At 42.7% G+C, this 22315-nt stretch overlaps 2 protein-coding genes across 4 annotated transcripts; one reads left to right on the forward strand and one right to left on the reverse strand.

The window, feature by feature from the left end:
- Positions 1-545: 545 nt before the first annotated feature.
- Positions 546-22225, reverse strand: tmem121b (transmembrane protein 121B). Of its 2 annotated transcripts, none has more exons than XM_084911031.1 (2): positions 18748-22225; positions 546-4238 (listed from the first exon to the last, which is right to left on the reverse strand). In XM_084911031.1, the coding sequence occupies exon 1, from the start codon at positions 20055-20057 to the stop codon at positions 18879-18881; it is 1179 nt and encodes a 392-aa protein (XP_084767157.1). In that variant the 5' UTR covers positions 20058-22225; the 3' UTR covers positions 546-4238; positions 18748-18878. The 2 variants fall into 2 exon arrangements, with proteins under 2 accessions (XP_084767157.1, XP_084767156.1); XM_084911030.1 differs by having other exon boundaries at positions 546-4241.
- On the forward strand, positions 3129-11893 carry il17ra1a (interleukin 17 receptor A1a). Of its 2 annotated transcripts, XM_084911027.1 has the most exons (11): positions 3129-3221; positions 4129-4153; positions 4490-4636; positions 5177-5298; positions 5960-6086; positions 6519-6566; positions 6649-6806; positions 7480-7551; positions 7690-7780; positions 8707-8811; positions 8959-11893. In XM_084911027.1, the coding sequence occupies exons 1-11, from the start codon at positions 3129-3131 to the stop codon at positions 10350-10352; spliced, it is 2382 nt and encodes a 793-aa protein (XP_084767153.1). In that variant the 3' UTR covers positions 10353-11893. The 2 variants fall into 2 exon arrangements, with proteins under 2 accessions (XP_084767153.1, XP_084767152.1); XM_084911026.1 differs by having other exon boundaries at positions 7480-7780.
- Positions 22226-22315: the final 90 nt, after the last annotated feature.

A 22315-nucleotide genomic window follows, 5' to 3' on the forward strand; every position in this document is an offset into this window, starting at 1 on the left:
AAATAACAGCTCCACCTTAGCAGCAGTGACTGCAATTTCTACAGAGTGTGGCCAAGCACTCAAGTCTTGTGTTGTTATTGTGAGACATCGGCATCCTGCACTGTGTGTACACTTCGGGCAATTCAAAATATGTGTTGCTGTGAAGTGCAGCTGCTTCCCATCCAGAAATGTGACTCTGCAAACGTTTCCTGGTTCACTGTTCTTGACTCGTGCGGCGTTTTCCTTTCACCTCATGAGTCACTCAGTGCAAAATGTGTCTGTCCAGGGTCTAAAAATGTGAAGGTCTTTACAGTTTTGCTGACTTTTTTAGCCTCGGTTTGTACAGGTACAACTGACAAAATGCAGCCTCGTGTTCTGGCACCTACATGGACACAAGTTGTAGAAGAAACTGTACGACTATTCTCTGATGTTTCTTCTTGTATGTCTGACTTATTCTCTTTCTCTTTTGAGTGAATATGGAGAATTTTAGCAGGTTACACAACTCGTAAGACAGACGACCACGACAGTCTTTATTTATACAGATATAAATATCCAAGACAAACACCTTTCTCCTTCAGTCGGGCTTTTCTCTGTGCAGTTCGAGACGTGTCCAGTTTATTTCACTTACTTGGCTTCTCAGGCAGGAGTGGAAACAGTACACTTTCTTTCAGTGAAATCAACAACATCATCGAAACGTGTTTGACGATGATATTTTTCCTGTCTCATACACAGTGTTTCACCATTTCTTCCATACTGGATGCAATATTCATTTCTGACAGGAAACCAGTGTCCTCAGTGACATTACAGCAAACACATATCCTCAGCCTTACCTGTCAGCTGGCCTGTCTGTTGTGGCACAACTCACCCCAACTTATGAATACTTTAAACATATTATTAGAAAGAGAAATAGACCATCATGCCATGGAGTTATAATAGTGAGGACAGGCAGGGCTGCCGCTCACTCGGACAGAGCAGTGAAGAAGGGGAAGTCCGCTGGTCAGGTGGGAGGAAGATGAACATGTGCAGGATGACATGAAAATGACAGACAGAGGAAAAAAAGATAGATGGAAAAGAAACGAGGATCTCAGAGATCTGGACCTGCCAATCAAAGAGCTGACAGCACATATAAAGGCACCAGCATCCTTTGTGTTCATCACTTTGAGCAAACTCAAAAGCCAGTTTATGGTATTTAAGCACATACAAAGGAATGACACTGATGTCTCTGCAAGCTGGATCAAAGAGGCACATGCAGGCTGGGTTAAGTGTGCATTTATTAAGAAAAAGTAATAGGAAACATTAATAAATATTTCAGTGGGATGTTATGAACTAGGTCACATCTGTGAAGACAATTACAGCTAATTTCATTTTCTTGTGAATTTAAATTTGTTCCGAACGTGTGCTCATGTGGCGCAAAAGGCTTGAATCAAATTACCTTTGATGTTGTAAATTATCTTTAAATAAACCTTAGAGAAGTAATTTTGGATTCAATTTGTCCAGCTTTTATACAGCATTACTGTTTATGACATCAAAATATACTGTTTTACTTTAATAATCAATTGTACAGTTTACCCAAAGGTATTCTCTCCAAAAAAGACCTTTTTGTTTCAGAACGTTAAATTTTTTAAATACTGTATTTCACATCCAAACTGATCGTTCCCACAGATTCCTGAATATATGAACATATTTAGTTGGAAGCATTACTGTCATGTTCTCGCTTTAAAGTAAAACTGGCACATGTCACCCCTCTCTCCCCTACTGGCCTCCTTACACTAGCTTCCGGTCTATTTCAGGATCCAGTTTAAAATGGTATTATCTGTTTTTAAGAGTATCAATGATTTGATGCCAGAACCCTATAATCCTACCAGAGCACTGCGGACTATGAACCAGCTGCTCCCGGAGACGCTGAGATCCGGGCTTAAAAGCAGAGGCGATGGAGTCTTTTCAGTGGAGGCTCCTGATTTAAATTTTAAGCTGTTCCAAAGATCTGCCCAGTCTCCTAAAAAACAAAAAAAAAACCCTATTTGTTCTTGCTTTCAGGTCTGGTTGAGACCTCGGCTTTTATTATGCTGTTTTCTATAGTGTATATTTTGTACAGCTTGTACAAAGTTGATTTAAAAACGTGCTAAATAAAGGAACCTTGATCCAGCTCTCTGGTGGTGAATGTACCTCAGCGCAGCTCACCGATGACGAGCATCATTGAGGGGGACGTCAGCCCACCCTGTGGAGTCGGTTCACTGTCCAGCTGATGGCTTACTAATTTGTTCCTGTTAGATTGCTCTCGTCGCAGGATGTGTAAACACGGCCCTGCGGGATTTAATTATTGTGGCATCTGCGTCAAAATCTTTGCGTAAGCCGGCCTATTTCTCTCGGCTGTGCGGATCAGTTCACGATTTAATTCTGGCTGTTTGTTCTCGTCTGCTGTGAGCAGCCGACACAATACTGAGTTACATTAAAATGTGACGGTGCACGTTACACCTTCGTGTTCCCGCCCCCGACACCGCGAACTTCAAGGCCCTTCCCACGACGCTGCTTTGAGCCTTTGTGAGTAACGACAGTAACGAAGCCTCAGAACGAGGAAGAGAACGGAAAATTGATGTTTCGTTCACTGTCAGTGAGAAAAATGGGAGAACCAGGTACCCTTTGTGGGAGGCTGAATTCTTTACACTAGAAACATCTATGAACGTTGCTCACTGATGCTGTTCTATCATTTACTGCTGTCTCTGTATTGCACAGTGTTAATGTGCAAGATCAAGTTTAATGTAAATGTTGAGGCGTTTCTTAAAATTGAACGAGTGTGATGGGCTCAGTCATTTAAAAATCCCGATCATAGCCTCGGCTTTAGAAGGTATCGTTCACCGTGCGTGATTCGGAAAAAACGAATAGACGAATCATCTGAAGTGTTTCTTGAATTATCCATCCATCCATTATTTCATATTCAATCTCGTCAGTCAACAGAATAGTAGTCTAAATTCCCACGGGTCCTGAAGGTAGCATTTAGTAACTTACTGTAAATTGAGCAGGTTATGTCACATCGAGCAGGAAGTTTTCCAGCCCAGCGCCAGTTACACCCTGTCGGGGGTTTTCGCTTCACTGTCGACAGAGAAGTGTGTCTCTGAATGAGCGGACTGTTGTTCCTTTGAAAGGTGAAAATGAGCCTCCATCGAGCGCTGCTGCTGTTAACGTGTGTGTCGCTGTCGACCACGCTCAGGATTTTATCCGGACGTCTCAAGTGCTCTCGACAGGTGAGAAAGGTTTTACAGTAGAGCGTGGTTGGCTCCAAGTTTCTCGAACACAACAGATACTTCCTGTTCCCGTTCCAGTTTGTATACGTTATGAAAATAATTTTAGACAAACTTGAAAAGAAACTTTGTTTGAATTTTCCTGGTGGAGAAAGAAAGTTTGTCTTTTTAAAGAATTCGATATTTCTGTCTTCTTTACATGAGATTATTGTTCCTTACATAGTTTTGAGCTACATTTTGTCTAAGGCCAATTTTTCTCTAAACAAGGATTTTAAAATAAAACTATGAGCACTGTTCGTAATTCATTTACCTGAGTGTCTTACTTAGAGTGTAGTCCTCGTACCTGTTTGATGATTTCACTTGATTCTATAACAAGTGAAGGCGCAGTCACAGGACTGAGCTATGTAATGATCAATGTTTAAGTAACGTCGTGTTTAAACTTTTGTGGATCTTTTTTTCTTTTCTTTAGTGTTTGTGTAGCGAAGAACAGTGTTACAGTTTAGCTGGTTACAGTTTAGCTGGTTACAGTTTAGCTGGTAACAGCCCACAATGCTAATGATTGACAGCTGTTCAACGTTCTAGTTGAGGGCTGTTTATCAGATAAGCAGTGTTCCTGTGTCGGTGTATGAGGCACAGCGTTGTACAGCTCTAATATCTATCAACTTAAAATAGAACATCCGGGCATTCAAACTGCTGTTTGCTGAATGAATATTGTAACAGTTGTTGTAAACATTACGTTCATGTGACTCCTCTTCAAATAAAAAAAAGAAAGAGAGTAAAGTCCCTACAGGTGCACTGATAGGACCTTAAATAGGCTCCTACAGAGGAGCCGATGGAAAGCATTTTATAATACTGAATACTACACGTCTCCTTACTGATGTTCTCTTTTTGTCCATCTTTTCCTCTCCAGGATTTGAATTGTGAAGTTCGTGAAAGTGAGTGGATTTTTGCTCTTCAGTCTTCCTCTCGCTGCTGTTGCTCAGATTTCCTGGTTTGACCCTGGTTCAGACAGCGCAGCCACTGCTGACAGAGAAAGACAACAAGAATTTGGAAAACAATCAAACAAAAAGATTTTCTTTAAATGCACCAATATTACATTTGGGAAGAGTCATTTGTGATGTCGTGCTGTAATATACCAGGAAGTAACAAACACAGTGTTGGAACAGAGCAACAAAAAGAGAGACGAACAATTAACACAATCGCTTAAACTAAAAACCTTTGCTAATGGGACAATGACACTGGCTGTTCTCTGTGTGCGTGTGTGTTTGCAGCTAACTGTCTGGACAAACGGTGGCTGAAAGTTCATGATTACACTCCCAGCAATCCAGAGGACCTGCAGGTGTCAGTGGACGTCAGGCCAGATGAGGCAGGACTCCTGCAGCCAGTGCTAGAGGCTAGTTGGAAGTTAAAGGATGATGGTGAGTAAGTCTGAGGGGATGATCACGTACAACAGTACATACTGTCCACCAGAGACATGAAAACCCTCAGATCCATCAGTTTTTCAACAATCCCTGATTTTAAAACTGATGATGATGATGCAGTCAGGACAGTTATTTATAACGTGGGTGTTTTTTCATTTTCCATCTTTATTTATAAAGCACTTTAACATAAAACCAGAGTTCACAAAGTGCTGTACATATACAAATAGCATAAACAACAACAACAACAAAATAAATAAATAAAACGTGTTAAAAAGTCAAATTGAGTCAACCCCTTGAAAGATTTTTATCACACCTTGTTTCACAAATAGTAAAAACAAATCTGATAAGATATCAGGAAACAAACTGTTAAATGAAAACTTATTGGAAAAGCAAAAGAAGACTAATGATAAAAATGCGCGTTTGCACACTCTTGGCGTTTACTCCAGGTTAAGATAATGTGGGCGTGTTTTTGTTTGTTTCTCACTGCCTCGTGTTTCTCGGCATTACCTGAATATTTTCTGCTATATTCACCTCCAGGTAGTATCCATTTCCTAAACGCCACCGAGCTTCATGTTCTGGTGGAATCCACCAATCAGAACCTGTGTGTTCGATATTCTTTCAAAAAAGAACTCGCGATGAGAAGTCCATCAAGAGAAAAGGTGAGTGTGGTTTTCAGTATTGTTATTTGTAGATGTAACTGTATCCCTGCAGTTAGCAACATTTAATGCAGACAAAGCTTCAACTTCAATGAATGATTGTTTACTGAGCTCTGACCAAATGATTTCTGAATAAAAGTCAACTACAAAGGATAAACGTACACGGAGAACATGATGGTTGTTTTCAATGCAAACTTTTAACCTGTAAAGGAACTGCTGATATAACTACTGCGCACCGCAGCATCATCCCTGTGCTGACGCTGTCTGTCTGGATCCTCTCTCCTCCACTATCATAACAACACATTTGATCGGTTGCAATGATGGAGAAAATTTACCAAAGTTTAGCAAAGCTCTTAGCTAAAGTTCATTAAACTGAACATGTCTTTTTTCATCATTACAAATAATACAAAAAATATCCAATAAATCAATATTATTAAAAATGAGCGAGGATTTCTGTACTGTGAAGTACTGCGTTATTTTAAGCAGCCATTGGCAGAAAACTACCACACAGGTCCATATACATTTTTTTCATGTCACTGATTATACCCGTCATGCTCAGAACATCCCACTGTGTGAGTGAGGTTCGATCAAACATGCACCAGCATGTCCAGCAGTGGCATTCATACTGGTGCTCCTGACGCTCAGCGTTGTTCTTGGCTTTCAGTGGTCATTCTCAGCTGATATGCTGGTGTTGGATCCGGGGCAGAGCTACCAGGTCTCTGTCTTCAACATACCCAAACCAGAACTGCACCACAGCAGCTACGACATCAGGGAAAAAGTCCGAGTTCCTGGTGAGTTGAATTCAGAACCAGTGTTTGGTTGTTCCTGTTTGTTTTTCTTGGAGTAGTTTGGGATTATCTGTTTATTCATTTTTGTTCAGATTTTTTCTTGTTGTTATTTTGTGAACTTATACAATCATTCGAATGATTAACTGGAATATACTGGACTAAATACTTATCAGAGGCCCCAGCTGTGTGTGCAGTCACACACCCTCTCCTTTCCATAAATCACACACAGCCGCAGATATCCTGAAGACACTTGAATGTACAAGGTGTTTGAGACAAAGGGATGTGATCCTTTTTCGTTTTCATCATAAAGATCTTTTCAAATACAGAATTCATACAGAAATATGTCCCATGGCAGGTTTAGATGTGAGATGACTCGTGAAGCTCTTAGACGATCTTCTATGATTGATTTTATGAAACTGTTTTTGGTTTACTCAGGTTGTGAAGATCCAAAAATGATGAATACACAGTTCTGCATAGAGAGAGGTACGTCACTGACAGAACCTCTAAATCCCCGTGAGAGTAAGTAAATCTTATAAAGCACGTCTGTCCTGTCGTCTGCTAACAGGAAGTCTGTGGCAGCCTAACATCAGTCTGAGTCAGGTCACTGTAGCTGATGGAAACTCTGCTCTGGCTGTCAGCTTCAGCCCTGACAGCCTGTGTGAGAAGTACATGGTTATTGTTGATGGCTGCTCGTCTAAACAGGATAAACACAGTTTAAATAAGGTAAGGATTAATAATGTGGATTATGAAATATTAGGTCTCTCTCCTCCAAGCCTCTGTTAGTACATGACTTAATAATTGATCAACAAATCGATACAGAAACCTGGTATAAATAAAATTGAATTCAATCATCCTACATATTCAAATTTGTTTTTTATTTAAAGAGTTCATTTCAACATTACTGTCATCACAGTGGCCTATATTTTGTACCTTAACCTAGTTTTTACACATTTTTTCAGTACAGGAAACTTCGTTCTGCCTCTCTCTGCAATTTATTTTGCTTTTTTTTGCTGCTCACTTGTAGAAAAGGCTGCTTATCGTGTGTAAACTACAGTCATATATAGATGTTACCTTGTAAAGCACGACTGATGAAATAATTGCCAGACAATTATAATTTATTGTAAACTGGAGTATTTATTGAATCATGTAGCCATTTATTACAAAAAGAGATTTAAGATTAATTTGCATATGTAGGTTTTAGGTTGATGTACTGTATCAAATATACGCTCCAGACTTGGCGTTACGAGGTTCATGCATGTGCACTTCCAAAAAGACGAAGCTGAACATGAAAATATAACAGAATTTTATTTGGTGAATTAAACATCTAAATCTTCAAATGACTAGAACGTTGTTCTTACTGTGTTGTTTATTAAATGTTGGTCAAACTCGTTTTCAGGCGAATCAGACCCTGAGTGTAACATTCAGCCTGGATAGTTGGCCAAGATCGTGCTGCCAGTTTGATGTTCAGGTAAAACTTTTCAAGCCTGTTCTGCACAGTGATGTTAGTTTAATCATATTTATTATTATTTTAATTCTGATAATACTTCACCATTCTGTAGGATCCCACTTGACCTGGGTGCACAAGTTCATTTTGTCTTTATTGCAGATTAAACCTTATTTCTCACAATGTGGTGAAGACTGTACCCGTCGAAGGAAAACTCAGAATATTTGCCCCAGTGTGACGAAAGGTCCTGCAGGTCAGTATCACGTTTGAGTCAGAGGGTGGCTGAATGCTCTGTCAGATGAATACTTTATAAAGTAATGATAAAGTCGGTGGTTTGATTCCCAGCATTTTCCTGTCCTTGTACACTAGTGAACATTATGACACCGTAAACATTGTTTCGCTTCAGCCCACACGAGGGTTCAGCTTCTGCGCGTATCCACCCCGCACACATGTGGAGTGCCATTTAGGCTGCTTTAGCTCACCCACAGTTGCTCACTCTACAGCCCACCTCCTCCTTTCATGATGTGCTGCATCTGTTCTCACTGATGCTTGCTCTGGTCTTGCTACTGTTGCTACTATTATAGTTCAAACCAGCTGTGTATCAATGACTGGGTTTAACAGCCATTTAATTTTGACTTAAATGTAACCAAATAGTTTGGTTTTGGAACAAAGTAACTGAGAAAATTGCTCAGATACCCAAAATAAATGTTTCTAGGTGGAGCAGGTCATTGACTAATTGGAAGGGTTTTAGTTCCACCCTGGCTGCTCCAGTCAGTTTCTTTCTTCTGCATCTGTCGGAGTACGAATGTTACATGGAAAGCACTTAAACATAGAAAAAAGTGCTTGTATGAAGAGGTGAATGAGGCAAGATGTGTAAAGGTATTGAGAGCTAGGGCAGGGTAAAAAAGTGCTACGTAAGAAGCAGTCATCATCATCACACCAGGTAGTGGGTGGGATCTATTTGGGGGACAAGTGAAGAGTTTGTCCTCATAGTTGATGTGTTAGCAGCAGGAAACATTGGCAAGTATAATGATCTGAGTTCCAGGGTGGCCGAGGCTCACTGAAGCACACGGGGAGCGAAGGCTAGCCTGTGTAGTCCGATCTAACAGACCAGTTACTGCAGCTCAGGTATCTGTTCACTCTGTTGGTGTCACATTGAATTATTTTTGCTTCTTACAGCATTCCCAGCAGATAATGCCCCTCACTACGGGTTAGTTTCCCTGGGAGTGGTGTTGATGTGTATACTGATGGCAGCTGTTATGTTTGCCATCTGCAGGAAGCCAGGTTAGTCTCCTTTAAGTTCTATATCAAGTTCTAACTTCAAAGGTTTTGATTGGAGACGTGGCTCTCCATCGATTTGTGCACGAATGTTATGGTTTAACTTTGCTCTTCGGTTGCTGATGATCCTCTCGTGGTCTCTTCTACTTTCAGGGAAAACTAATGTCAGTGCAGGACCAAAGGGAGCTCAGGAAGTGCAGCCAGTCAAACAAAAGCCCAAAGTATTGGTCATCTACTCACAAGACCACCATCTGTACAGGGACATCGTGCTGAAACTCTGCACCTTCCTCCAGACAAAGTGTGGCACTAAGGTGTTAGTAGACCTGCTCGACTCCACCTCGGTAGGCATGGTGGGTCGTCTGCGCTGGCTCGAGTGGCAGCGGCAGCAGCTGAAAGATCCCTCGGACAAAATTCTCGTGCTGTGCTCACGAGGCGTCCAGGCAAAGTGGAAGGCCATGTGCGGTCAGGGACGAGTGACTTTGAAGGAAGACCTCCTATCGCCCACAGACGACATGCTCACTCCTTTTCTCAACCTCTTTCTGCCAGAAATGCACCAGGCAGGCACGCTGGGCAAGTACTTGGTAGCTTATTTTGATGACATCAGCAGCGAAAAAGACGTGCCGTCGGTTTTCGACATTGCGGTGAAATACAGGCTGATGAAGCACTTTGAAGAGCTGTTCTTCCGCATCTTAGACATCGAAAAGTATCAGCCAGGGCAGGTGAAGCACATTGAGGGAATCGGGGCAGATGAATATTTCAACTGTCCCTCTGGTAGAGCTCTGAGGACGGCCATTGAAACCTTCCAGGCCTACCAGTTTGAAAATCCCGACTGGTTCGAGAAGCAGTGTGTGGTTAGTGAAGAGGAGGTCCTAAATGACGCCAACATGCTTATTGAACAGCTGCATATTCCTCCTGTCCTTGAATGTGTCCCTCTAATCAGAGATGAGTTTCCTGTCTATGCTCGTGACGTGGAAATCAATGAAAACAGCAACAGCATTCATATTCTCACCCCTGAACTGAACCCGGAGAGTCAGCTGTCCTCAGTAATAGAACTTATACCTGCAGTCAATCCAACAGACAGACATTCATCTGGCCTGGAGAACGTGCTGACGGAGTCTGTCTACGTAGCTGAGCCAGTTTTAAACAATCCACCGCCACCCAGACAGAACTGGATCTCCCTTGTGGATGAACCTTTTAGTCACATTCCCACTGAAGATAATGAGGAGGATTCCTTGATATCTCTGAACCAAGCTTATTTGGACCAAAGAAGCCAAGCTCCGCCGAACTCCCTGGACTTTAATTCTCTAGAATCGTCGTGTACAAGTGTTCCCAGGCAGCATTTCCCCCCCTCTGGAATGGATAACTCTGAGCATGTGCAGATAGAGGAGAACGAGGCTCAGGAGCCAAAAGGACCAAGCAGTGGCTCCGATCAAGGCTACAGCTCAAAAAACTCCTCCCAGCACGAATGTCCATCTAAAGACGAGTCACTGGTGGCTTTGGCAAAGCTGCAGAAGGAGCTGTTTGAAGAATTTGACATTACAGTGTGACATATATTTGATGATATTTCTTACTGGCAACATGATGTTGCTGTGGCAGACTGTTCATGTCGGCTTCTTCTTTGGTGTTAATCATTCACAGGGGAGTTTGCAAACCAGTGACTGCCCAGGTGCAGCTGATCCCAGGGAAGGCCAGAAAGTTCCACATTTAAAAGTTGGCAATAAGCAAAAGACCCTTGACCAGTAATGTGCTTGTGTATTATTACAAATGCTTTAATGGACTAGGATATTTAAAAGTCTTTAAAGTTGCAAATAACTGTTTATGTTGTGTGACTGTAGCAGGAGGATGAACGGAAGGACGATACATTCATGAACCATAAACGTAGGAGTTGTGTCTTTTTCAAAGATAAAGAACATTGATTACTGAGAGTTTGGTACCTTAAGAAAAATCCTAAATGCATTTAATGTGATGTTTTTAAAGCTGTACTGCAGCTGAAAACAGCTGCGTCATTAATCATTACAGCATTGTAGCGTGACTGTTAGCGATCACAGTGTATTTATACTTGTGTTACTCTAAAACTTGTGTTGTTAATTGTTGACAGGCCAGACAGTTGTCGTGGGAACATGAGCGGGTGATATTGTAGAAAACAGTTACAGCATGAATTTAACAAAATATTTGCATTTGGTTTAAATGAATTTGTAATAGCTTTTTTTGCTCACTATACAGGTGTGATTGTGTTGCTTACAGGAAGTAGACTTTGTTTCATTTCCCTGCCTGCACAGACTCTTTGTTTGTCAGCTCGTCTCCTCGGACATGTGGCCTAAAAGCTGCATGTTGAAAAGGCCAGAGAGGAAGCAGGGCTACATTTAAGAGCCTCTGGAAAATCACTAAACATGTATATATGCCTATATATAGGTGTGAATGTGAGTGCGAATGGTTGTCTGGGTGTTGGCCCTGCGACACACTGGCGACCTGTCCAGGGTGGACCCCGCCTCTCACCCTAAGACAGCTGGGGTAGGCTCCAGCACCCCCACGACCCTGAAAAGGATCAGGGATGGATGGATGGATGCATACAAGAATAAAAGTTTAATGGCGAATCAGTGTGTGAGGGAGGGGCTTGGATAAGCTCCCTCTCAGGCGTAACTGAACACACGCCTACCTGACGCCTAAATCAGGCAAACAAGAAGTGATTTAAGTTGGAGGCAAATTAATATTATCAATGAATATTTTCAGATGATCAGAGTCTTGTATTTGTTCCCTTGACAAAGGGTCATTTTTCCATTTCCAGTCTAATGGCGAGTGCACTCATGTACAAGGTAGTTAACTGTAATGTGACGTGATGCTGCTTAGCTAGTGTTCACACGTGTCCAGCACAGCTATGAATGACGAGCACTTTTCATCATGAAGCTTCAGTCTTTGTTCTGAAGGACCTGAAAATTAAATCTGACGTTTCACTTTTTTCCTCCTGTTTGCTGTACAGATGTTATTTGTATGCTTGATGCTTCGTACATTTGTGTTACATTTTCAATCATCATCTTCTGTCAGAACATAATCCACAATAAAAAAAACACTCTGTTGTTTTTAATTGAAAGTCCTCTGATTTATTTCAGGTTTCGACCGCGTGACTCTGTCTTACACATAGAGTTGGCTACATAGATTGGATTATATCAGTACAGATATACAGCACACAATTTTATAGTACAGGTAAGGTCACCTCTGTAAAACTCATCAACATCTGTGTAAACAACTTAGAAGAAAAGGAAAGCTTGTATACAGGAGTGTTAAAATCACACACACTGTTTTTCACACGGGCTAAAGAAGAAGAAGAAATCATTTCGATTTGTGTGGCATGACCGGCTCCTCTGAATCTCCATGTCTGTTAAAGCCTTTGGTAGTTTCAGTAAAACTGTGCACTGTGCTTGTTCATGCAGGTAAAGACCCACTACACGTCAGCTTAGTTTAACCTAGATATGGTCCTGCTAAGCATTAGTCTCAAGCTTCATGTGCAAATCCCCTCAAAAACTGTGAGGGAGCATTTCCAACAACACTGTATACATATGCAAGTGTTTCAGAGATTACTGGCACAAGGAAATAATACAAAAATAGTATAAAATATATCATTTAGGGTACTATGGTAAACTATGATAAGCAGCAAACAAATAAAAGAAACAAAGCCAAGGCAACAACATGTCTGTCATTTTATGAATATCTATAAACACCAATGAACACTCATTAAAAAGCAATAATAATGAAAAGAAATAATCAACGATTTGACCAAAAGTTCACTTTTTTCTGCTAAACATGAAACTTCTCTCTCAGTTGCAGATAGCTGAATGTGTACATGTGTACTCAGCCAACAGGACTTCAGCTGTGCAGACGCAGCAATCACAGACTGATCCTGGTACAGTGCAGCCAGTTTCTGCTCCATTTACACTCATGTGTTTAACTGGAATCAGTTTAACGGGATGAATGTCCTCTTCTCTCCTCACAGAACGATTGGTTACATTGTAACCCAAGTTCCCTTAGTAAAGCGACTATCTCTCCACCTTCTTTATCCCACATATATGTATGTATAAGATGCAGCTTAAGTCAGTGCAGCTGTATAGTGTAGTGGTGAGACTGCAGGGGGCTGGGAAGCTCATCTTGGAACCGGAAGGTTGCCGGTTCGATCCCCTGCTCTGTCTGTCCTGGTCATTGTGTCCTTGGGGAAGACACTTCACCTACTGGTGTTGGCCAGAGGGGCTGATGGCGCAATATGGCAACCTCACTTCTGTGGCTACAACTGTAGCTGCCTCCACCAGTGTGTGGATGAATAGTGGAATTGTAAAGTGCTTTGAGGATCTCAAAAAGCGCTATATAAATGCAATCCATTATTATTACACACCTTTGGAGTGGGAGTTGCAAGTTTGATTCCCACCTGGTACCCAGTAAGGGATTTCTACCTCATCATCTTCACGGACCTGAATGGTTCGTGGTTGTGGGCCTGGGACCAAGAAGGTTTACCCTCACAACAGTGGTCCACTAGCCTTTGCTTCATTATTCACAAAGACTCCACCATTTACAGGTGCTAAAATGGCTCATGGAAGGCCATCGGCACAGTCCAAATCCCACAGAGGGACAGCTGGTCACCAGATGGTGTAGGGAACATGGTAAAGCGTGACCCTATGAGGTCCCTTAAGAAAAAGTGTGACAAGAATCCTATGGCAGTTTTTGTAGGGAGCAACACAGATTGCCTTGGCTGCCACTAGTACCGAGCTGAAGGGAACCTAAAAGCCTAACTAGCATTTCCTGCAGAAACAAAGGATTGTCACAGGCCACGACGTCCCATCCTTCTTGGGATGGGAAGCTCCGAGTGCACTCAGTGTGGTGGTTGCGTATCAGCCTTGCTTGCCAGGAGAGAAGGCTGTCAGGGAGCAGAGATCTGGCAGATCTGACAGGCACCCTCTCTACTTTAAAGGACAGGCTTTAAGGTGACCCCAAACCCTGCTGCAATAGGCCAAGGCTGCTGGGGCTTCCCATGATGCAATGTTTCTTTTCATGTTTAATACACCACTCTGCGTTTAATCATTAGTTATTTTTCATCTCTGGCTCTCTTCCACGTGGGTGTATCTGTTTTCCTGTGCACCTCCCTCACCCTGGTTCTGCTGGAGGGTTAGTCCCCTTTAACTTGTTGTGTATTATTGGTCTTTATCTTACAATATAAAGAACATCCTAAGGCAACACTTGTTGTTAATTTGGCGCCATATAAATACAGTTGAACTGAACTCAATTAGATGTGTCAGATCCAGCCTGTCTTATTCCTTCACGGGGGAGGAGTAAGAGAGACCCTGAGTGGAGATAAATTCAGAGCCAGAGTGGAGGCCACTGGTAAAGTCTATGTGTACCCTACTCTCTCTGGATGCTCTGCCTTAGACAATGTCATACCATGTACCACATATAATATAATAACACAGCCTCAACATCAGCATCTGGAATATGTAAGGCAGAGAGATAGTCTCGACACAAACACAACAGAAAACTGCTTTTAAGGGTTCGTGCAACAACATTACACAAGTTTCAGTTTAAATCACTTCCTAACACTGGAGCAGAGCTGAGACACTGAGAAGAACGAGCCACACAATGTGGACATTTTCTGCAATTTTTTGCATATTTAACACATTTTAAAGTGTTTGTCAGTAAAACCATCTTTTAAGCAAGTGCACATTTTGAACTTCCTCCAGACAATCAGTGCTGCAACGTGAAAGTTAAAAGGCTTTAAACTCCTTCATACAGCTTTAGCTTTAGCAGTGAGCACACCATCGTTTGTGACAGGTATATGACAGGTGCATCATTATCAGTCTGCTTTGCAATATGTTCTTTGTCCTTCAGCCTGTAAAGAGCTGGACAGCGCTGAGGTAACACGCTGCTGGACATGTAGACGTGTCAGTATTGTTTCACTCAAATTTCCTTCATCTGCTGTGAGAAGGTTGAATAAAATCTTTTGTGTTCTCAATGAAACTAAAAATCTTAACTATAGTAAACATATAGATATATTTAATCAAAGTGCATTAGAAACAAGCATTTCTTGACAAAACATTTTTCTAATCTGTACTGAAATTATGAAAAAAAGCAAAGCATGTTTGCTGCCTGCCAAATGAAACAAACAGGTTATAATTCTGTTACGTCCCCGACGCCGCCGCCGCCGCCGCCTTTCCTCAACAATCATCTACGCTGCACACACTGGTCACGAACACACCGACACTCGTCGTCATTAAATTATTCTCGAGTTCACTCATCTCCAAAGCAATAGGCACTAAATCATGTTCAGATTACTCAGACTTGGATATTGCACACATAATAAATACTCTACCAGACGTGATTGCAAAATACAGAACAACGAGCTCATAAAGGAGGAGAGAGACAAAGTCAGTCAGTAATACCACCGAATGTAAAAGTGTCCTATTAATGTAAAGTCCTATTATTAGGGTTATTATTATTATCATTATTATCATTATTATTATTATTTGCATAGTTAACACACTTAAATGTTTCAGCTCATTAAACAAATCTTAATATTAGATAAAGATCACCTGAGTAAATACAAAATGCAGTTTTTTAAAGATAATTTCACTGATTAAGTGAAAAGAGAAATCAAAGGTCCTCCTTTGCCCCCCAAATAAGCGATTGTTTCACCCTCAGCAGCAAGAACTGCAATCGTGTAATTGGAATAAAACAAAGGCTCATGCTACATTTATCAAAAACATCAATAAAATAAAGACTTTGGGGATAATATTCTGTGAACCTGTGAGACATTTGAAGCTTCTCGTTAAATTTGGCCGAACATTAACACACTTGTTTAAAAGAATAGCAGCAGTGAGACGTGCTGGAGGTAGTGTGGTGTTCTGGGTTTCAGCACCTGGATGACTTCAGATAATTCAACCCAGCAAAGAGTGTAATAGACACACTGCTCCACCCTGTGGATGCCGTCAAAGACTTTCAGTGTGGCTGAAACAAACTTCTTCAAACCGTGGGTGCTGTTGCAAACACCTGATTGCAGTTTTTGCTGCCAAGGGCGGCACAACGAGTTATTAGGTTGTATTTAATCTGATTATCTTTATCTAATATTACAATCTGTTTAATGGTCTGAAATGTTTAAGTGTGATAAATATGCCAAAAACAATGAAGATATCAGGAAGGGGGTAATTACTTTATCATGATACCTGTGCCCTCCCCAGCATCACCTGGATGCAGACTGTCTCCCACCTCAGGTCTCATCTATGTAAAATGATATATACACTCTGAAAACCATGAATTTTTAATGCAAATTCAGTTCATTTATATACACATACGTGTTCGTGTTGTTTAAAGCTTCTTACCGACTCTGTGTATCAGGTACAGAAGCTTGTGGCCTTTGAACAGAGAGCAAAGGAAACGCTGACGTCCAGAACATTTTTCTTTTCTCAGGTTCTGGAATCTTCCAGCCAGAGAATAATTTAACAAACAGAGCTAGAAATTCAAAAATGACCAAACATGTGTTTAGCCTTCACATAGAAAGCTGAAGGCTAAACTCCAACCACTGCATTATGGTTTTTAGCTATCGCCTGCTATTTCGTAACGCACTGAGAGGCACTTACACCAAAATGCTCCACAGCTGATAGTGAGAGAAGCTAAAATCAGATTGAAGGAATATTGATGAGCACAGCCAAAGCTGTAATAATGTGGCTAAATTCGATATTACTGCTATATACTGAAAAAAATTTAATCACTATTTTTCTCCTTTAATTGGATTTTGTGGAGAAACCAGTTTCAGTATGTTAGAAACAGACGTGCTCAGTGTGCTGAGCTTTCTGGGCTAAAACTTTAAATGATGAAGAAATAATGTAGCCATTGATTTGATGGGTTTTTGTTTACTTAGTTTTGTTTGTTTGTTTATTGGAGAACTTGAACTCTGCCCGTTTGTGACCAAGAGAACTGCAGAGTCAGAACTCAGAGTGAAAGAAGAATTAAAAGAGGATCATACTGACAGAAGCCTCGGGGGGGTCGTGGCACTGTAGGGATGGGGGTCGTGGCACTGCTGGTTTGTAAGCAACTTACACACAAGTCTACTCTACTTTCAGTACGATTAACGACCAGCAGACATCACTGTCATTGATAGAAAACACTAATGTACATTAGGTGGAGCAGAGCCCGGCGTTAGGACTTAAATCTGGAGTTTTCAAATTGCAGTTTGATCTCAGCACCGTCCAGCTGCTGTCCCTCTGAGGTCATAGGCTGAACACACACTGCAGTGTTGTGAGTCTCCTGCAGGTGTCTGACTGTAGCACCTGTTGGCTGGTCTGAAGAGGGCTCATTGTAAGGCTGGTACAGGTGACACCAGGCATGTCCAGAAACTGGAAAATCCTCTTACGTTGAGCGCCGTCTGCCCCAAACGCAGAAAGCTCGTCGAGTTTAGCTGCTATCACAGGCAGGTACGCGACATCATTTCCACATTCCAACATAAATGGGAACACGCTGTTCTGAAAATAACGTCATCCTGTAAAGTAATAAGTCATTTGTGTAAAACGGTAAATGGGCCGTTTCTTATATCGTGTTTTTCTCCTCCGTCTGAGCAACATCGTGTGTGACATCACCACCACCTGCAATATGGCCGTGGATTCAACAGAACTGCTCACACTTGTATTGAAAGCAGACAAACCTTCGTGTACAGCAGTGTGAAAAAGTATTTGTTAAAGTATTTCCTTGTTTCTTTTTTGTTTGCATATTTGTCACGTTTACCTGTTTCAGGTCAGACCTGTTCAATCAAAAAATCCATTACACAGAACGCGTCTGACAAAGTGAAGCAGGCTACAAGAAAAGCATCAGGACACAGGTGAAAGAAGGACGCTTGACAGGGTTACAATGCCGTGTCAAAGGCGTTGGGAAACCATAACGCCATCCACCAAGAAAACTTGGAACAGTGGTGAACCTTCCCGGGAATGCTCAGCTCTACAGTGGTTTTATGCAGCAGGACACCAGCAAGTCCACCTCTAAATGGTAAAAAACATGAAGATTTTTTGAATGGCCGAGTCAAAGTCCTGATGGAAAAGTTGCTCCACAGTGAAGTTAAACTCACTGGCAGTTATTGCAAACACTTGATTTCAGTTGTTGCTGCCAAGAGTGGCACAACCAGTTATTAGCTTTAGGGGGGCAGTCCCCTTTTCACACAGGTGCAGGTAGGTTTAACTTTTTCCAACAACAAATAAAATCATCATTCCTCATATAAAAGTACGTTTTGTATTTAGACGGGTTATTTTTAAATCATATTAGAATCAGAAAGTCTGATGATCTGAAACAGAGAAGTGTGACAAACATGCGAACAGCGACAAAAAAAGAAATCAGGGTCAGATACTGTTTCACAGCTCTGCATGTGATTAATCACAAAGTCGTTTGGTAGTAAGCATCATCGATTAATAACAAAGGCCAAATGTGGTCCCTGCGGTTTAATTAGTGAGTCGAGCCTGTCTTGTAGTCTGACACAGCGCTTGGTGACCCTGGAGCTGCTACACGGCAGATTTTTTAATTTTGGAAATAAAGATTTCAAATCACAGTCACTGAAATAATCAGATCATCATTAAGATCATTACGTAGCTGCCTTTGGGCCCACTAACACAGAAAGACCTGAATTAGCACATTAGGCCTCCACAGCCTCCAGTTGATGGAACTTCTGCTTTTACCCCATTTTCTTGTCTTCCCACGAATGACACCTCTGTTAGTGGTAACACAGAGACGAGCCTCTTCAAGGCCCTTTAATAATACTTTAGTTTATGCTTAGATGCAGCTGGGAGGCCCAACAGGAGCTCACCACAGGAGATAAGATTTCGTTTTTTCAGTCTGATTAGAAAATTGGTTTTGTTTTTTGTCTATTATTTAGCAGCTAAATGCCATCATCTCTACTGCTTATTTTATTGTTGCCTGCATGTCTGTTACCTGCTTTGCTTATCGCGTGGACGTGAATCCAAAAGCCAGCATCCCGAGGCAGACACTCGGTGGTATTTGGGATTTTCCAGGTTCCAGCTATGTCTGTCCTGCCGTCACAGGCAGAGACGGCCGCCACGGCTCTAGGACTGAGCCACAGCCAGAGTATTGACATACCCGTGCGGACACATGTCGTTCTCGGACACGCAGTGGGAGAACTGGGCCGGGTTGCTGCCGCCAGCCAGCCTGCGGACCCCCCGGAACGCCACACACTGCTCCAGCAGCTCCAGTAGCTTACAGGCCAAGAAGAAGATGTTTTTGAACATGAACACCGACACCGGCATCTTGTAGATGTAGACCTGGAAACACCTGACCACCAGCAGGGGCGCATTAACCACCAGGCCCGTGGAGAAACGGGCCCAAAGCCACCTGCAGCGCAGCTCGGACGCCGTGAGCTCATACAGCCAGACCACCGGCACGGCCAGGGCCACAAAGTACACCGAGATCACGGTGTATTTAAGATAAAGCGTGGGGATCTCGTTCCTTAGCAGCATCTCCACAAGCGTGAAGCTGTCCAGCAGGTCCAGGCAGGTGCCCATGAAGCAGCTCTGGGAGTGGTGCCGCGTCGAACCGTTCAGGTCCTCGATGATGGAGTTGATGAGGCAGAAGAGCAGCGGCGCAGACAGCAGCATGACGATTTTGAAGCCGGTCGCTCCGAACGGGACCTTTAACGTGATCAGCTCCAGGATGGAGGTCTCCAGGATGAGCACCACCTTAGGGGTGCAGGCGATGACGTAGATGAGCCATGCAAGGTAGGCGTAGGTGAACTCTCCGAGGTTGCAGCCGAAAATGGAGCTTTTCTGGTGAAAGCCGCAGGCCCGCTCCCTCTTACTCCGCGCGTTCTTCATGAAGAAAATCCCCCAGCCCGAAATCACCACGAGGTCCGTGGCTATCCACGAGCACCAGTACAGGTCCGTGAAGATGATGAGGTAGAAATCCAGAACGCCGCCCTGGAAGATGAGGAGGAGGAAGCACAGCGCCTTGTACAGCATGCTCCTCTTGGATTTGTGCGCCAGCAGGGGAGCGGTCTGCACGAACTCCCCTGATGTCATGATGCTGGCGGCGGCTGCGGATGAGGTGACCAGGGCCTGGATGCTGCCGCTGTCCTCCGGGATGATGCTGCCGCTGGTGGTCTGGGTGTCGCGCCTCCTGCTTAGCTGCCCGTCTTCGGAGGAAAATGAGATGGGAGAGTTGGGGCAATCGCTCGCTTCGGGTGGGAAATAATCGGCCTTCGGATTGTCTTTTGCAGTTTCAGTGACCATTGTATTTGCGCTGTCGCCTCCCTCTCAACTGTTTTCTTCCCTCTAGCTGCTTTAAAGGTGGAGAGAAACAGCCAGGCGCAAAGAAAGGCACGGACTTGTGGAACGGATTCCACCTCCCTCTGCTTTTGCGCTCATTTCCATTCGTTTCTCACACATTTTCACGTCTAAGAATGTAAAAATAGTGGTTTGCTGTTGAAGAGGCTTTGATTGCGGTGTAGTTGCTGTTAGTTTCGGTTTATTAGATCATGTGCTGCCGTTGGGTCAGATCAGGCTTCAATGATCGCCCGAGCCCAGTCCCCTCTCCATCAGGTGCACGCGCGTAAGAGCAAAACTGAAAACGAATCCTTTTTAAAGACCAGAGACCTCTTTAATCCGAATGGAGGATTTCAGGTCACGCCTACATTTTGGAGCATTAACAAACAGACATATTCCGAGCAAACAGGACTGGAGTTCCTCCTAAAGCAACAGTCCGTGTCAAGCCGCCCATCACGGCCGGATCTGGCGTACGGGGGCTGTCATAATTGACCACAAACAGTATAGGGCACTGGCCCACTCCGCTACGTTTTACCATTTAATCCGAGCTGCAGAGGAATGGCTATGGACGAACCAAAGAAGCGCAAGGGGGGCGCAAAGGAGCCGAGATGTTAATGAAGAAGAACGTTTGTCACAGCTCTGTCTTCTTTACTGGTTTATGGTCTTCTGTGAATAAACAGTATATCTCATAAAACCCTCAAAAGACTCTCCAGCAGCGTTTCTTTGACTCCACTTTCACTTCACGGTGGGGTTTGTGACACTGTGGATGAATCCCTGACAGAGCAGATCAGTTCTTTGGTTTCTCTCTTTCTTGTATACAAAATATATTAAATTGTGAACAAACGGAGTTAAATTCAGATCTAAACATTCATGTAAAGATGCAAAAAAACCCAGATTTTTTTTTTTTTTTTTACTGTTGATATTAGATTTCATTTTAAATTTTCATCAGCTTAGTTTTTTCTTCTGTTCAAATATGAAGTTGATTGAACTTAAATCAACCAAAGGTTCATTCGTCTGATTCCTCTTTCAGGTGTTTATTAAGGGGAAATAAATCCAAACCTACCTGGCCCTGTGTGGAAAACCTAAACCTATTAACTGGTTGTGCCACTCTCTGCAGCACAAGTCAAGTGTTTGCAATAACCAGCAATGAGTTTTCTTCACTGTGGAGGAACTTTGGGCCTCTCTGCTTTCAGCTGCCTCTCTCTGCTCGCAGAATTGTTGTAATTAGGTGATGCCACAGCGTCTCAGTTGGATTCAGCTCAGGACTTTGACCAGGCCACTCCAAAGTCTTCATTTCTGTTTTTCTTAAGCCAATCAGAGGACGACTCCCTGCTGTGGTTTGGATCATTGTCCTGTTGCAGAACACAAGCGCGCTTCAGCTTGAGGTTGCACAAAGATGTTGGGACACTTTCCTTCAGGATGTTTTGGTCGACGGCAGAATTCGTGGCTCCATTTCCCACAGAACAGCATCAGGCCATCACACTATCACCACCGTGTTTTACTGTTGGCATGATCTTCCTTTGCTTCCAAAAAGTTGAACTGTTGTCTGTCAGCCCACAGAGTATCTCGGGGGTCATCAGGATGACCTTTACGTTCCTGTTGCTCAGCAGTGGTTTTTATCTTGGGGCTCTGTCATGCAGGACACTTTGTCCAGTTTCTTATGATGGAGCCATGAACACTGCCTTTAACTGAGGCCTGCAGTTCTGTGGATGTTGTTCTGGGGTGTTTTGTGACCTCTTGGATGAGTCGATGCTGCGCGCTGTAATTTTGGTCAGCCAGCCAAAAAGTAAAAAATAAAAAAAAGCTTTCCTAAATAAAGGTTTTGTAGGACTTTGGGAGGGGCAAGGTTACGAAACGATCGATACGCAACCACAACAGCACATGAAAAGAAGTCTGTGGACACCCCCAGTTTGAATCTCCACACAAAAAGGGCCATACGAGTTTGACCAGCAGCTGGTTTACACATTTAGCACCATCGGAAATATTCATTAGAATTTCAAGAACATTTTTAAATGTCTCGCAGCTGAAGGAATTCTTCACCGAAGGCTGTTCAAGAACTCCAGCAAGCAGAGACGTCAGGCACAGACTGGAGGACAATTATCCAAAACACATGAAAGTAAAGCTAAATGAGAGTTGTTGTTGTTTTATATCGCACAAAAGTGACAAAGGCTGAAATCTGTTCTTAAAAAACAGCTACTAATCAGAATCAGAGTGAAGCTGATCCA

This window comes from Perissodus microlepis, chromosome 17 (assembly GCF_051167445.1).
Source record: "Perissodus microlepis isolate ML-2025 ecotype Zambia chromosome 17, ASM5116744v1, whole genome shotgun sequence".
Classification (NCBI taxonomy): domain Eukaryota; kingdom Metazoa; phylum Chordata; class Actinopteri; order Cichliformes; family Cichlidae; genus Perissodus; species Perissodus microlepis.

What these genes read in the sequence shown, in the direction of transcription:
- il17ra1a (XM_084911026.1), top strand. Translation starts at nt 3,129, where the DNA reads ATGAGCCTCCATCGAGCGCTGCTGCTGTTAACGTGTGTGTCGCTGTCG. An exon ending in GGAAAAAGTCCGAGTTCCTG is followed by an intron (nt 6,087 to 6,518) that starts GTGAGTTGAATT and finishes TGGTTTACTCAG; the next exon opens with GTTGTGAAGATCCAAAAATG. An exon ending in ACAGTTCTGCATAGAGAGAG is followed by an intron (nt 6,567 to 6,648) that starts GTACGTCACTGA and finishes GTCTGCTAACAG; the next exon opens with GAAGTCTGTGGCAGCCTAAC.
- tmem121b (XM_084911031.1), bottom strand. Translation starts at nt 20,057, where the DNA reads ATGGTCACTGAAACTGCAAAAGACAATCCGAAGGCCGATTATTTCCCA.